A 16,837-nucleotide genomic window follows, 5' to 3' on the forward strand; every position below is an offset into this window, starting at 1 on the left:
GCCTGACCAGGGAATTCAGGGTGATGACTTTGAATTAGATGTGTGACTTTGGGATTGATTGACTTATTTTTTGTGAGTGAGGGAAGGGGTGTTAAATTTAATCACATGATTATGTCACATGAAAGAGGAGAATCCAGCGTCCCTACCTGTGTGATGGCTGGCTGGGTGAAAGGGGAAGCAAGGACTGTTAACCTCGGTATATTGCTTGAGGAATGTGTATAAGAAGATGGAGTCATTCTTTTTACCTCTTTTAGTCTATCTCCCTTTACTTTTGTCTTTATTTTCCCGAACATTTATGGAACTCTTACTGTGTGTCAGGAGCTCGGAGGAGACCAAATATAAAGACTACTAAGGAGGGAGCTGAAACCCCTGGAGTCTCATCCAGGCCCGCAGCTAACTCCTGGAAGGACTCAGATCACCTCTCTGGGCTCAGTCTCTTCAGATATGAAAGAGGAGTTAGAACCAGGTGAGGCCAAGGCTCCCTCCAGCTCTGTGATTCTAGAAGGCGCCTATGTCACAGAAGGGCGTATCCCGGCAACCAGGTGTAGGGCCACTAGGGAGGGAAGGTGGGCGCTGGGCTAGTGAGGTGGTCCAGACCTTTTGGTGAGGTTGTCTTCCTCCCAGGGAGCAGACCCTGCTGGAATCGGAGCACAGGGAGGTCTTTGATTTGATATTATCATCTTGGCTACCCACCTCTTCCGCCCAGGGGCAGACCTTCCATGGTGAGTGGAGTCTGAAAGGAGGAAGTCCGGAAGCCAGGAATTTAGCTCCAGGCAAGTAAGTCTGCAGGGGGTCTCAGATGGTTTGGGAAAATAGGAAGAAAATGAGTGTGAGTGACCCCCACCCACCCGGCTCCCCCGACACCCTTGGGACCCCGGCAGTAGCCCGACTGGGGGGGGGCGCCTGGCAAATGGGGTTCAGCCTATTTCTGCTCTTTAGCGTTTCTAGAATAGCGAGTGGGTGTGAACGACCCAAGTAAAGTCCCAAAGACTCGCACACTGACGCACAGGAAAGCCTCAAGTGGGAGGAGAAATGCAAATCCCCTACTGACGATGGCGTCAGCGGCTCGGTCCTGGGGACGGTGAAGGGCGATTCCGACTTTGGTCTTGAGCACCGCCTGGGACCCGGGCTGAGAGAGCCAGGTAAGGGGCCGACCACACCTTCGCGTGGCTTCTTTGGAGGCGCATGGGCCAGGAAATGCTTCTGCAGGACGCTGCGGAGGCTTTTGCAGTTCCGTGCTGTTTTGACAGTTTCTTCACGTTAACCTAGCAGAGGATGGGTAATTTGAAAAAGAAGCGTCCGACTCCATGAGTCAAAGGTGCGCTCTGGCGCGGGTCTCTCGGCGGGACTTGGGCGCTCTGACCCCCGGATATGAACGGTGGGTGGGACCGTCGTGGCTGATGCGGGGGGTGTGTCCTCGCCAAGCGCTGAGCGGGGGCCCCTCTTCACTCTCTTAGCCAGCTTCTCTGAACTCTGATGCCTGACATTAGATTGCGTGCCTGCATTTTAGCAGAAAGTCCGCCGCTGAGGTAGCTAGTGATTGAGGCTTTGATGAGAGCAGATATTTTAGGGCAGGTCGCCTCCTTTGCAAGCTGCGGGTCGCAGAGCCAAGACGGCACCATTAGCTCCCAGGCGGTGGGACGAAATGCCCCTTCATAGGGATCTTCTAGGGCCAGGCGTTCAAAGAGCATGGGCAGGCACTCAGTTTTCAAAGGAAATGCTCCGTAGTTTTCTTGGAGTGGGATAAATAGCCTTTAGAGAGTGAAAGCAAAGAAACTTACTGAAAGTCCTCTAAAGGCATTTCTAGAGGCTGCAACAAAGAAGAATGTCCTAAGACTATAACCTATCCTTCCCTTTTTCAGCCTTGGGTTCAGCTCTCTGGAGGGTAACTCAGGTCCTAGGAGTGATCTAACTAACTTTAGGATGGGTTCAGTCCAGTTAATTCTTAGTTAGAAAACAGGTTTTCATCCAATCATAGCAAAGGTTCAACAATAGTAGCAATTACAATTGTAATGCTATTTTCAGCTGGTGTTTTCTGTCATCAACTAGAATAAATTGATAGGACAATGTCAATAATGGCACGGGGACAGATGTTCCAGTTTTGGGTGGAATATGTATACACCCAAGCATCTGGAAAGACCACCATATGTGGTGTCAGGAGACCTCAGGTCCGTCCTTAGGCGCTGCGGATCTCGGGCGAGAATCATTTCGCCTGCTTGTCCTTCAGTTATTTTCGTGTTAAAGCTGGGGTCATACTGTCCACCTGCGCTGCTCACATCAGGCGTGCCACACATTCGTCTCTTAACAAGCACTTATCGAGATGTACAGTATGTGTAATTATATGTGTAAATATAAAGTGTAGGAAAGTGAAACATTGCTTTTTCTAGTTGCTTTCTTTTAGCAAAACATTGGCAATAATCTTCTATACCTTTAGATCAAGGAAAAGGTGCCCCCAAAAGGCTCCATCTGAAACCCGAGAAGTATGCATATGAACTACGTGAAACTTATTATCATAATGTTCTGTAGGCAAAAGGAAATCTTCACTTACCTATGAGTTAGTTTGAAAGTTGTGATTAATCAACGTAAAAGTTTTTTCTTTTATCTAGAATTACTGACAAAACAATCAAAAACTTGACTCTGGAAAAAGTAAAATACGTAACTTCAGGGAGACGTCATATTAATTTCCCTGAATTAAAAAATATGTCTAAAGCTTCTAAATTGGCCAGAATGGCATTATGTTGGGGAAACACATACTTTTGTTTTATGGCAGGCTACCAACTACATACCATGTGGTTTCTCCTTAAGTATCTTGAGGGTTTAACCATCATCAGATGAACACCAGAGGCTAATTATAAGTAGACTTTAAAAGCTTTGCCCAGCTGTATTGAATCATTACAGAGAGAAATAAAAATATTTGCTCAGAGGCATTTTGAACTGAAAGAATTAGAGCCCACGAAAGTGCATACATGAAACTTCATAGAGTGAGGTTGTCAAATTAGACTAGAAGCCTGGAAATATAAGGCTGACTCTAGGAGCCAGACAAATCTGAAATAAAGAAAAAAGAATTGGGTCATTTTATGTAAAAGAAGGTTTATTGGGTGCTCCTCACATCTGAAGCCTTTCAGAGGGTCTTAGGAAGTATAGCTGAGTTTGTTATTTGCCTTCAAGTTGCTCAAAGTGTCATAGTGTAGACGGAGCAAGGGGTAGAGGAGGAGCTTATTGAGAAGACAAATCTGTGTAAACAGAGGGAGGGTGTCAAGGGGGAGTGAAAGCTTTCTAGAGAAGGTGGAACAAGAGTTTCTGTTAGAACAAAGAAGGACATGGTTTGGGGGCAGAGAAAGAATTCTGTTTCCTTCATTAGGGATGACTTTAGGAAAAAGCTGAGAATTGCTTCATCTTTGGATTGAAGGCATTTTTCTCTTCTCTGTTTTCTTTGATTGGATAACTATGAAAGAAGAGGATTTTTTTCCCTCCAGTTACCTAAATAATGGACAACATTGTCTGAAATCCAAGAAAAAGAAATATACCACAGTCATTTGTTAACATTCTTTTTAAACTCTAACTTTTCCTCTTTTATAGCATGTCTCAGTGGAATCAAGTCCAACAGTTAGAAATAAAATTTTTGGAGCAAGTTGACCAATTCTATGATGACAACTTCCCTATGGAAATTCGACATCTGTTGGCCCAGTGGATTGAAAATCAAGACTGGTAGGATCAAACATTATTGTATTTTCCCTAGGGATTGATACACAAATGCTTTATACTCTGTCCACGTGGATTTATTCTGTGGTCACTTTTGACTCTGTAGATGCATTCTTTTCAGGTAAAGAACTTCCTTCAAGGATTTGGAAAATTTCCTCAAAGGGGGAGAATCATTGTCCCTTCTGGTTTCATCCATTGCAGATGAAAACTTAATGGTTTTAGTGCTTTGTAAAAGCCAAACTCCAACAATTTTCTAAATATTAAAAAGCCAGGAAGTAAATCTATTGTTTTTATCAATTCTCTATTACACTCAATATAAATAAGTATTTTTTCTTAGTATGTTTTACAAAAATTCTTTTAAGCTCTATTCACCTTGTCCAATTAAGAATTATTTTGCTTTAGTCATTAACTTTTTTATTGTGATAAAATACACATAACATAAAATTAACCATTTGTAGGTGTATAGGTTAGTGACATTAAGTCTATTCATATTGTTATGCATCCATCACCACAATCCATCCATCTCCAGAACTTTGTCATCTTCTCAAACTGAAACTGTGTACTCATTAAACAATAACCCCTCATTCTCTCCATCCCAGCCCCTGGGAACCACTGTTCTATTTTCTGTCTCTGAATTTGACTACATATTTCACATAAGTGTCATCACACTGTATTTGTTATTTTGTGACTGACATTTTACTTAACATAGTGTTTCAAGGTTCATTCATGTAGCACATATCAGAATTTCCTTCCTTTTTAAGGCTGAATAATATTCTATTGGATGTATGTACCACGGTTTATTTATTCTGTCATCCTTCAATAGACATTTGGGTTGTTTCTGCCTTTCAGCTATTGCGAATAAAACTGATATAAATGCTGGTGTGTAAATACCTACTCAAGTCCCTGCTTTCAATTCTTTTAAGTGTCTACCCAGAAGTAGAATTGTTGTTTGTAATTGTATGTTTATAATTGGAGGAATCTCCATCCTGTATTCTGCAGTGGCTGTAACCATTTTCCACTTTCACCAGCAACACACAAGGGTCCTAATTTTACATCCTCACCAAAAATTGTTACTTTGTGTTTTCAATAACAGCTCTCCTAGTAGGTGTGAGGTGGTGTCTCATGTTTTGGTTTGCATTTCCCTAATGATTAGTGATGTTGCATATACTTTCATGTGTACAATTTAGAAACCTCTAAATGCTTATCATGGTGGAATATATTTATCACTTTAAAATGATTGTGTTTAAAAAAAAAGTAGGCATTTTACTAAGCTGTATCCTGCTGTATAGTAACACTTACGGCTTTTTTTAGGGAGGCGGCTTCTAACAATGAAACCATGGCAACAATTCTTCTTCAGAACTTGTTAATACAACTGGATGAACAGTTAGGTCGTGTTTCCAAAGAGAAAAACCTGCTTTTGATACACAATCTAAAAAGAATTAGGAAAGTCCTTCAGGTGAGAATACATTCTATTTTTTCAAAATATTTGGATTTGTGAGTCTTAAATTCAGTTTAAAAAAATCAAATAGATAGACTGATATTATTTCCAAACCAGATTTAAGAGGGAAAAATTGGAATTCTCTTACCATTTTACATTTTGTGCCCAATTTTATTTCATTACCCAGTGTTTGTTTTTCATGAACTTTTGAAAAAAGCTGCAAGTGGGAGGGTATATGATTTGCATGTGACTGTTGACTAGTTATGATCAAATTTGAGAAGGCTGGAAGATACAGGTTTCACAGTGATCCCTCAGTCCTCCCTTGCCTTTGTCTCTTATGTAACAGTTTAGAGTTGGTGGTGTTCTCATTCAGTGTGGAGGCATTATGGTTGTATGCATCTTTCCAGATTTGATTCAGACTTCACCTCCTTCAAAAGCATTGATTGGTGCCCTGTAACCTCCTATTCCAAAAGTTCACACAGGCAAATACCATCTCTCTGTGTTCCCACAACCCCTACAACGCATCTGTATCATGGCATTTAGTATATTCTACTTTAGTGTTATTTCTATATGTTTGTCTTCTCCCCCAAACAGTGGATTACTTAAGGCAACGACTTTGGTATTGAGCTTTGAATTCCCAGTGTCCTTACAAAGCTGGACATATGGTAGGTGTGTGATATTCATTGATCAAAGGGATGAATGAGTGAAGTCAGTAAAATAGAAATCTAAAGAATTAAGGGCAGGTGGATATTGACCTAAACACAGAGGTGCTAATGAAACAAACTCTGAACATGGACTGCTCTGCTGTTTACTGAGTGTCTGTTCAACAGATGAACATGAAACATACAAGTGCCATGTCTCAGTGAGGCATCTTTAGCATCTCAAACTTACAATTAGTACATTTTTGGGAAAAATTTACCTAAACCATAATAGAAATGTGCTCGATGCTACTGACATATGTGAGAGGACATATTGTTATTTGAATTGCACTGAGCCATCTTTGCCCTTGTAATCCCCTACAAATTTGCAAGACACTTGCCCAGGGTAGTAAATGAACTTGTTGCCAACAAAACGGGATTTTTCCCAGCATAAAGCAAACTGTGTCTTCCAGAGATAAGACATTTAACCTTGGCTTCGTTACCTAGTGCTCTAATCGATAAACCTAGAACGGGGCTGGCATACTGTTACCCACAAGTCCAGTGAGGTCGCCGCCTGTGTTTGTATGGTCCATGATGAAGAATGGTTTTTACATTTTGAAGTGGTTGAAAAAGAATAAAAATAAATAAGTTTGTGACATGAAAATGATAGGAAATTCAAAGTTCTATATTTTAGGGGAGCGGAGCTTGCTTATTCCGTTATGTATGGACTCTGGCTGGCTTTGTACTGCAACGGCAGAGTTGAGGAGTTGTGACAGAAACTAGTATGGACCCAAAGCCTAAAATGGAGTGTGTGTGTGTGTATCAACCATATTTATCTGGCCCTTTATAGGAGAGTTTGCTGACCCCTCGCCTAGAAGCAAAGGTCCTCCAGGTCTATGCTGGAGGGATGTGGGTGGGTAAAATTTGGGTGATCCATGGTCTTTGGAAATTCTGACTCTCAAAATGTGGCAAGTCACTTAATTTTTCTAAATTCCCATATCTTTTTATGTAAATGAAGATGATGATTATTTCCCTTTGGGGATGGTAAGGAAGACTGGAACTTCTATTCTGGTAAAAAAAAAAAAAAAAATAGGCTTTCAAAAAATGGACCTTGGTGTTGATAGGGGAAACCACAGGATCTTCTTAACTCAACAATAAATCAAGAGTAAGTGTCTAGCCCATCTTTTCTCTGGGTGGGGATGAGACTGTGGGGAAGCTCAGGAACCCATGGCATTTCATCTCAAGCACAGACTGCTCTGCCTGTGTCACTGGCCCTCCTTGTCTCTGTTAACCTTTTCCAATAAACTGCCCGGAGCTCAGCATGCCCGCCCAGAACATCAGATATGCTCTTTCTTCCTGAGCACATCAGACTCACTCTTGAATGACTCTGCACCTGTCATGGTCCGTGATAGTCTTGTGGCCAGGAATGCTCTGCCATCCCTCTTCCTCCAGTCCAGTTCCCATTCATCCCCAGAGGACCTGCGGGGCGGCCCCAGGGCAGCAAGGAAACTCTCACTTGTGCTCTCGCCCTCGCTCTCGCTCTCGTTCCTCAGCTCCCAGGGCTCGGGTGGCATCTCATCTGAATGTGTCTAAGCAGGTCACAAGCTCTTTGAAGGTCAAAGTCCTTTTGTGACCTCCGTCTCCCCTCCAGTACCCAGTATGGTTCTACTACAAACTAGAAACTCAAAACACAGCTTGGTTGGTTAAGATATTTTGAATTAACAAAACACTTGCTTCTTTGGTTTATAAACTATACTTATTGGATATTTGTGTTAATTCAGAACATAGTAGAAAATAGTAATAAAGAACATCACCAATTATGTTAAGACAGGTCTTTTTGATAACACAACATCCCCATTCCCCAAAAAGGAGGAAAAAAACTCCCATCAAAGGAATATTGACACTGTGCTTATCTGGTTTGAACATTTTCATCCTCTGGGATTTTCAGTACAATCCATTTTAACTATCACAGCAAAAAAGAGCAAACAATAGCTACCAGGGGGAACTAAGCAGGTATGAGGTAAATTTATTTTAGCTCTTAACAGAGCAGCTGAGGTCCCTAGTTCCAATATTTTAATTTACTATTTATATCCCACCTACTTTCAATAAGAATTTGGAATGGCTTGCTAGAGAAGACAAATTAAACAAAACCACTGAACCAAGAGTAAAGGCAGTCTCAGAGATGAAAGCAGTGAACACTGATGTCCAGCTTGCCTTAGTTCCTTTAAGGGGAAGCAGCCTCAGGTCAAGGCCAGGAGCAAGGACTGCGTGGCCTTGAATCCTGGCTCTGTGACCTGCTTGCTGTGTGGCCCAGGGTAAGATGCTTGCACTCACTGGCCTCGGTTTCCTCAGCAGTTTGAGTGGAATCACACTGGTACCTACCCTACAGGGATGTTAGAAGCATTAAAAAAAACTGTAATGCTTGTGGCAAGGACTATGCTAGGATTTGCTAAAAATAAATATCTGTCCCCAAAATTTTAAGAATTCCTTCACCCTGTTCTTGATCCTTTAAAAAATTTTTTTTTTAATTTTTAAACCAATAGACTTTATTTTTTTAGAGCAGTTTTAGGTTTACAGAAAAATTGAGCAGGAAGTACAGAAAGTTCCCATATGCTCCCTCTCCACCTGCCTTTCCCCACTTTCCTCTGATTACCTTGCATTGGTGCTGTACATTTATTTCAGTTGATGAACCTGTTGTGACACATTATTATTTACTAAAAGTCCGAGACTTTACTCATCAGGGTTTACTCATTTTTTAAAAATATACTTATTTATTTTAATGGAGGAACTGGGGATTGAACCCAGGACCCCATGCATGCCAAACATGCGCTCTACCACTGAGCTATACCTTCCCCTCAGGGTTTACTCTTCCCATTATACAATTCTGTAGGTTTTGACAAATGCATGATGGCATGTGTCCACCATTTCAGTTTCACTGCCCTAAAAATCTCCTCTGCTTTACCAGTTCATCTGCCCCTCCTTCCCCCCAAGCCCCTGGCAACCACTCATCTTTTTATTCTTTCTATAGTTTTGTCTTTTCCAGGATGTCATATGGGTGATATCATACAGTATGTAGACGTTTCAGATTGGCTTCCTTTACTTAGTAATATGCTTTTAAATTTCCTCGGTGTCTTTTTTGTAGCTTTGTAGCTCATTTCTCTTTGTCGCTGAGTGATATTCCCTTGTATATCCATTTTTGGCAATCGTAAATAAAGTTGACATTAACATTTATGTGTAGATATCTGTGTGGGCATGCGTTTTCAACCCATTTGGGTAAATACATAGGAGCTTGATTACTAGATCTTTGTTCTTAGATTTTCTATTGAAAATCTCTTCCTTTTTCACCTTCCTGTCTGTGTCTTAGTCTGTTCTGGCTACTGTAGCAAAAATACAGTTGATTGGGTGGATTTTAAGTAACAGACATTTCTTTTTCACAGTTCTGGACAGAAAGTCCAAGATCAAGGCACTGCCGTATTCAGTGTCAGATTCGGCTTCCTGGTTCATAGAGGGCTGTCTTTTCACTGTAACCTCACATGGCGGAAGTGTGGGGTGGGCGGAAGCTCCCTAGGTCCTTTTCTATAAGAACACTAGTCTCATTCAAGAGGGCTCTGCCCTTATGACCTAATCACTTATCAGAGGCTCCACCTCCCAATACCATCACATTAGGGGTGAGGACTTCAACACAGGAATTTAGGGAGGCACAAATATTCAGTCTCTAACAACATTTTTCTCTCTCCCTCAGAATGACTTTAAAAAATTTTAATGGTGCACAGTAATAATTTTAAAAATTGAAGCAATACAAAAGTATGTAAAGAAAATAAGAAATAATCCAAAATCTACTGCCTAGATATAACCATATTAGTATTTGATGAGCATCATTCCAAACATCTATACATATATATGCAGATGGTCAGGCTGTTGACATTTTTTACCCAGTTACCATCAGTATCTTTGTAGCCTCCTGTGCCCCCCACACTTAACTCCACTCTGCTCTTTCCCTACCCACAGTAGCCACTAATCTAAATTTTGCATTTATCAGCCTCTTCCTTTTTGTGAGTTCACCATATATATTGGCATCCTTAGACAATATAGTATATAGGTCTGCAGGTTACCAAATTTCACGTAAATGAGATCACACAATATTCTTCACAACTATTCTTCACTCAGCATAGTTCCTGAGATTCATCCATGTTGATATGTAAACCTATAGTTTATTTATTTTCATTGCTACATAGTATTCCATTGTGTGAATATATCATAGTTTATCCATTTTACTGTTGATGGGCACTTGGGTTATTTCCAGTATTTCTTTGCTGTTTCAAACAATGTTAGTCTGAATATTTTTGTGTGTGCCCCATCGTGCACATATGCATGAAATTCTCTAGGATGTATACCTAGGAGTGAAATACTGAATCATGGAGTATGTACATATTTAATTGTACTAGATAATGCCAAGAATGTTTTCTGAAATGGTGATACAAGTTTACATTCTCCCAGTAGAGTGAGAGTTTTGGCTCCATATCCCTGTCTGTACTTGGCAATGGACATATATCATGTACCAGTCTGGTGTTGTACCCATCTTATTTCTTCAGTTTAATTTTTTGTTCTCTTTCTAACTTCTTTATTTAAGTGCTTACTTTAGTTCCAGCCTTTCTTTTTTAAATGCATAGATAAACTTATTACAAATCGAGAGAAATTACAGAACCAAAAAATTTTAAAACTGTAAAACAGAACTATAAGTAGGAGCTGTAAGTATGTGGCTGTCATATATTCTTAGATTCCAGAAATGCAGGTCCCAAGCATGATAAATAAAAATAAACTATAAGACACCAGAGAGAAAGAAAAGATCCTAAAAGTAGCAGGGAGAACAAATATATTACCTACATGGAAATGAGAGAGAAACTGAAAGCCAAATTTAAAACAATATCAAGTGAGAAAAAAATAGAACAATCTCTTCATAGAGCTGAAATATGATATCCATCAACTTCAAATTCTATACCCAGCTCAATTATTATACAAAATTAAAAGTTCACTACAAAGACACATTCACTGAACAAAATACTAAAGGAAATCAGACACAGATGTTAAGTGCACATGCTAAAATTTCAAAAGCATGGCTACAAAAAGTGAAAATAAAGTGTGTAAGAGATTAGAAGTACACAGTATCAGAAAAAAATATCCATTAACTGGACAAAACTCAGCAGTTCTAAGGCAAACTACAGGTTTTACAAGAATGCATCAAAAACATGAAATAACAAAGTGATGAGATCAAAGAGGTGAGCTAGGGCTGTCTTGTGAACAAGCTTGTGGGCCTTGGTCAGGAATCTGAGTCTTATTCTGTGTATGATGGGAAGCCATTGAGAGGTTTGAGCAGAAATGTGACATGAACTGATTTCTATTTTTCAAAGCTTGCTCTGACTATTAAATTGTAGTTAGTTATGAAGGAATCAGGGATACCTGTTAGAAATTTTCATTGATTTTTATTATTTTTTAATTGAAGTATAGTCAGCTTACAACATTACATTAATTTCTGGTGTACAATGTATAATGTGTTAATTTCTGGTGTACAGCAGAGTGATTCAATTCCATTGATTTTTGTACACATTCTGAAGTCAGTCTTTTTCTACTTCTGTGGATTTATCAACTCTCTCAAACTTCTAGAAGTTTTTGCTTTGTGTATTTGTTACTATGTTGCAAGGAACGTTTTACATACAAGATAATATTGGTGAATTAAACTTTCAAAAAGATCAATATAAAATATTCTCTTTGAAGAATATTTATTAATTTTTCATTTTGAAATTTCATTGTGTGGCTTTCTTTTTGTTACCATTCGCTAATAGGAGAATGAACCCATCTCATCATGTTCATACTTTCTCTATCACTTTGTACAGTCTTTTATAAATATTATATAACAAATCTTATTTCATCAACAAATATTTAATGAGTTCTTACTGTGTTATCAGTCACATTTTAAGCACTAGGAATACAATTGGAGGAAGTCATGGAAGAAATCTAAAATATTCATACCTCTTACATTTTTGTTTTTAACTTGTAGGAACTTCTGTGGCTATTACTCAAAAATTAGTTTTAGGGAAGTCAGAGAAAACAGTCATCAGCAAACTTCTCTGATAATGGGGAAAAAAAAATCTCCATCAATTAGAAGCCTGTGTTTAGGGTTTGGGTGTTAACCCTGTGGTTAGTAATCCCACCACCCACAGAGCATTTTTCACCCACCAGGGTAATGAGTCTATTAGTGAGAGTTTTAAACTCAGTGTGTGAGGGGGCACGTGCAAGTGTAACCCACACCACACGTGTTCTATTCTCTGCACTCATGGCCTCTTTCTCAGGGGGATTGAGATTTGACTGAACCAAAGTACTTGCTGAAGCTGAAAGCTCCTTGAAAGTTGAGCGAACAGAGGTTTCTTCTTGCCTAGTCTGTAAAACTCCTGTTGATGGTTCTGAGTATCAGGTGAGGTGAGATTTCTAACATGACAAGGTGGAGGATTAGAAACACATTTTTGCAATATGAAGGAGGAAAAAGTTGCTTTAACTCCTGAGCGGCTGTGAATCTGCCAGATCTTGTCCTCTAACGCAGGCTGCTTTCTCGGGTCACTCCTCTTCCTTCCCCTCTGTTCACCGCACACAGAGAGAGGCGAAGGGGTGACCTCAGCCTCCAACCTGAACAGAACCCGGTGTAGTCACTTAGTGTTAACTCTGAAAAAGCCAAATGGAGGGTTCAACCTTTCAGGTCGTTTCCTGCACATGAGCGGCAGCTGGTTTGTCATTTTCACTCCACCGTTGTTTCCCCAAGTCCTCAGCAGTCCCCCCACCAAATCTGTTATCCCCTGAGATTATTACCTAATGCCAGTGTTACAACACTCATATTTCAAGGGCTAAGACCTGGATGGTATGCCATCAAGATGAAATGTGAATTAGTTGTTAAGAACTTGGGTCATCCAACAGAAAGCGGATGGTGTGCATTGCAATCCTTGTCCTGTGCACATCACACTAAACTGGAAATCCAGTGTGATGGACTTAAGATCCCACCCACCTGAAACTTCGTTCATGAATCATCTTGTGCATATTCCTCCAAGCCTTCATCTTATCCAAGCCTGGATTGTTCTTCCTCCTTATTAAATCTTCTCTTGCAATTTACTACCTGGTTCTATAGCCATGGTTGATCTGCAGCAGCTATTACCATAATCCTCTGATTGGCTGCGTTGGTCAAGAACGGAGTGATGTCACTCCCAGCTGCTGAGTGGACTCCTAAGTGCAAGTGAGATGGGAAAGTGTTGCAGGTAGCCAGGAACTCTGTTGGTGCCTGAAAAATGAGAACTTCCCGTTTGCCTGTGGAGTCAAGAACCTGCCTATTTTCTGTCCTTTAATCTGTGATCTCTGCCTCAGTCGAAAGATAGGGGAATGACAAAATGAGCAGTACCATATCCAACTTTTAAAAAACAACTAGTTTTTCATGCTTACCAGGGTTTCATAACTTACATCATCTCTGTTGGGATTTATTTTGGGAAAAATTAATATCTCATTGGTTCTCTGTAGTTCAGCACACCATCAACTCACCATATCTCCTCCGCTAGGTTCTTCTACTTCTTCTTCTGAACAATAAAAAGTCTTCCCAGAGAAAGAGGTAGAGATAGAGATGATAGAGATAGAGATAGACAGAGACAAAGACTTCATGACGACGGTGTGGAGGATAGCGCAGCAGATGTGAACACAGGGGCATGGAGGCCTGTTTGGACTTAAACATTTTTTAATTGAAGTATAGTTGATGTACAATGTTGTGTTAGTTTCAGGTGTACAGCACAGTGATTCAGTTATACATATATATACACACACACATATATATATATATATATTCCTTTTCATTGTAGGTTACTACAAGACACTGAACATAGTTCCCTGTGCTATACAGTAGAACATTGTTGTTTATCTATTTTATATATAGTAGTTTGTATCTGCTAATCCCAAATGCCTAATTTATCCTTTTTCTTGGACATTATTGCAGTTGTCCAAGGGAAAGGAAATAGGATGCTGAGCTAGGCAGTGACAACAAAGATGAGAAAAATGTGCTGGAGTTGTGAGATAATTTGATAAAAGAATTGATGCATAACGAGTGAATAGATATGAAATGTGTGAGAGAGCAAGAAATAAGAGATGACTGAGAGTTTTAGTTTGGATTATTACATGAATGTTGCTACATAATGAAGATTAGGTTTGGGGAAGGAAGTGGGCTAACAAGATTAGTTTGATAAATTCTAAGTGGAGTGCAGTAGGAAGTTAATGGAGAGCAACTGAAACAAATGTGTCTACATACTTACCTGTCTCCTCCACAAGACTGCGAACCCTTTGGCACATTCATCCTTGCATCCTCAGAGCTTAACATAGAGCCCAGCACATCATAGGGGCTCAATGTGGTGTTTAATAAATGAAGAGTTGAGCTAACGCTGAACACGTGAATATCGCCTTATTGCAATGATTATCCCTAACTAAATGGAGCAAATGTCATGTCATTATTGCAAATGCAGTGTTGAGTCCACAAGCACTTTGGATTATAAGATTTTCTTGCCGAAACCAGCAATTTCTAAGGATGGAGGGAACTGGCTTTGGGAAGAAGTGTTTTTAGAGTGTATGGCACATGTGAGAGAAGGTCGAGCTGGTTGGGACGAGAAGCAGGAAGAGCTGAGAACACCTTTTAGAGGAAAGAAACACTAAGCATCTGGAAACCTGGAGAAGATGTGCTAACTTGGGAGAGGAAAAAGGCTGAAGTGAAAGGGAGCCAGAGACAGCCATCCTAGCATTGGCCTTCACCTGAGAAGTTGGGGGGGGGTGCTTTTTGAACCATACCAGCTCCCCAGGAGCTAGGTCAAGAGTACAAAAGATTTTGAAGTTCCTTACACAATAAAACAGTGCGATGGCAAAGTAATTGTTAGAGATTCACCTAGAAATTACTTGGGAGGGCCTCTGCCATTCCTTTCACTGCCCATTCTCCCTTCATGATATTGATTCTTTCCATCAATGAACATGGTATGTCACTACACTTATTCAGGTTGTTTTCTATGTTCTTTAGTGCTATTTTTAAACCTTCCCTGTAAAGTTATAGTGTGTCTTTTCCTAGATTTATGCCTAAGGTGTTTTTTTTTTTAACAATTTATTGATATTTGAGTGGTATCTTTTTTTCTATTGCATTTTCTATATGATTATTGCTAGTCCATAGAATGCTACTGATGTTTGAATGCAAATTCTCCTGAATGCTCTTACTGATTCTAGCTTTGTGCAGACTCTCTTTTATTTTCTGTAGACAATTATATCGTCTGCAAATAAGGAGAGGTTTGGTTGTTCCTTTGCAGGATTTATGCTTATTTCTTTCTCTTATCAGTTAGGAATTTCACTACAACATTGAAGTGAAGCGGTCATAGGAGGTGAAGTGTTTTATTAAGATAATGCTTGCTGTAGGTCTATGGTGTTGAGGAAATTTTCTTATAATCCTAGTTTACAGATATTTTTAGAGATATTTTTAGGAATCAATTTTATCAAATGATTTTTCTTTATCTCTTGAGATAATTATACACTAATCTTCTTTAATACATACTTAAGATATATGATATAGATTTTTTTATATTGAACCATTGTTACATTCCTGAGATAAACTGTTTGGTTTTTATACACTGCTGACTGACTTGCTAACATTTTATATAGGATTTTGCATCTATTTGCAAATATAGCCTTTTCTTTTACAGTTCTTACTTGGTTTCAACATCAATGTTACACTAATCTTATAAAATGAATTGGAAATATTACCTCTCCTTTTATTCTGCAAAGCAGAGATTACTTGATGAGATACAAAACCACAGTCTAGGGTTGTTTTCTTTTATATATTTTATGTATTTTTATAAAGTTATATATATTTAATGTGTATAATATGATAATTTAAAATATATGTACATAATCAAAGGGTTACTACAATCAAATTAATATTATCATCTCACATAGTTATCATTTTTGTTTGTCTTTTTGGCTGGGAGGAAATTAGGTTTATTTATTCATTTTTTAGTGGAGATACTGAGAATTGAACCCAGGACCCTGTGCATGGTAGGCATGTGCTCTACCACTGAGTTATACCCTCTCCCCTCATAGTTATCATTTGTGTGTGTGTGGCAGGATCACCTGGAATCTACTCTCTTTGCATATTTCCATTGTTTAATATAGTGTAATTAACCATAGTTGTCATGCTGTGCATTAGCTCTCTAGGTTTATTCACCCTGCATGACTCCATTTGTACCTTTGGACCAACATCTCCCCATTCTTTCCTTCTCCCAAGCTTCTGGTAATCACATGAAGTATCCATATGTTTAGGTCATTAATTCTCTCAGCAGTGTTTACAGTGTTCTTTTGTAGGTCTTTCACATCTTATGAATGTACTATACTTTACTCAATCTTTTAAAAATAGGCGTTTATTTTCCATTTTTCACTCCATTATATCTTTATAAGCACAATGAAATTTAAGAACTTCACATCTAATTTTTGTTTGTCATTTTTAGTGCTATAACTATCATTTTTTTGATATATATATATTTTTATTGAAGTATAGTCAGTTTACAATGTTGTGTCAATTTCTGGTGTACAGCATAATGTTTCAGTCATACATGAACATACGTATATTCGTCTTCATATTCTTTTTCACTATCATTTTAAAGTGCTGTATTGGTGTTTAACACCACTCATTCTCTCCTTCCTTTATTCTTATCTACAAGCAAGAAGTCAAAGGGCAAAGAAGGATCACCCTAGGTGTCCCACCCTTTGGTTTTTAAAACCACAGTGGAACCACTTCAATCTGTTTCCTGTTATTTAAAATCTTTAGTGAAGGGTATTGCACGAACAGACTTTGTAGCCTTCCAATCACTACCTTACCAACATGGTCATCAAAAAAATGCCTTCTTTTGTCACCTGTTATAAATTAAGTCCATTTTCCCATTGTTCACAATGGGAAACAATTTCCATTGTTCACTTACCAGTGAATGGAAGAACTTATCAGCAAATGGAAGGA

General features: G+C 39.1%; 1 protein-coding gene and 1 non-coding gene across 2 annotated transcripts in view; one reads left to right on the forward strand and one right to left on the reverse strand.

Moving 5' to 3' along the window:
- The first annotated feature begins 1,163 nt into the window (after nt 1-1,163).
- The window catches only part of STAT4 (signal transducer and activator of transcription 4), an 82,425-nt gene continuing 66,751 nt past the window's right edge, over nt 1,164-16,837 (forward strand). Inside the window, exons 1-3 of the mRNA XM_064485142.1 lie at nt 1,164-1,318; nt 3,580-3,708; nt 5,014-5,158. Coding sequence (XP_064341212.1) covers nt 1,308-1,318; nt 3,580-3,708; nt 5,014-5,158 — 285 coding nt within the window. The 5' untranslated portion in view covers nt 1,164-1,307. The remainder of the gene's footprint in view (nt 1,319-3,579; nt 3,709-5,013; nt 5,159-16,837) is intronic.
- On the reverse strand, nt 8,559-8,631 carry TRNAA-GGC (transfer RNA alanine (anticodon GGC)). The gene has a single exon. It is a non-coding gene; the product is annotated as a tRNA-Ala (tRNA).

This window comes from Camelus dromedarius, chromosome 4, assembly GCF_036321535.1.
Source record: "Camelus dromedarius isolate mCamDro1 chromosome 4, mCamDro1.pat, whole genome shotgun sequence".
Classification (NCBI taxonomy): Eukaryota; Metazoa; Chordata; class Mammalia; order Artiodactyla; family Camelidae; genus Camelus; species Camelus dromedarius.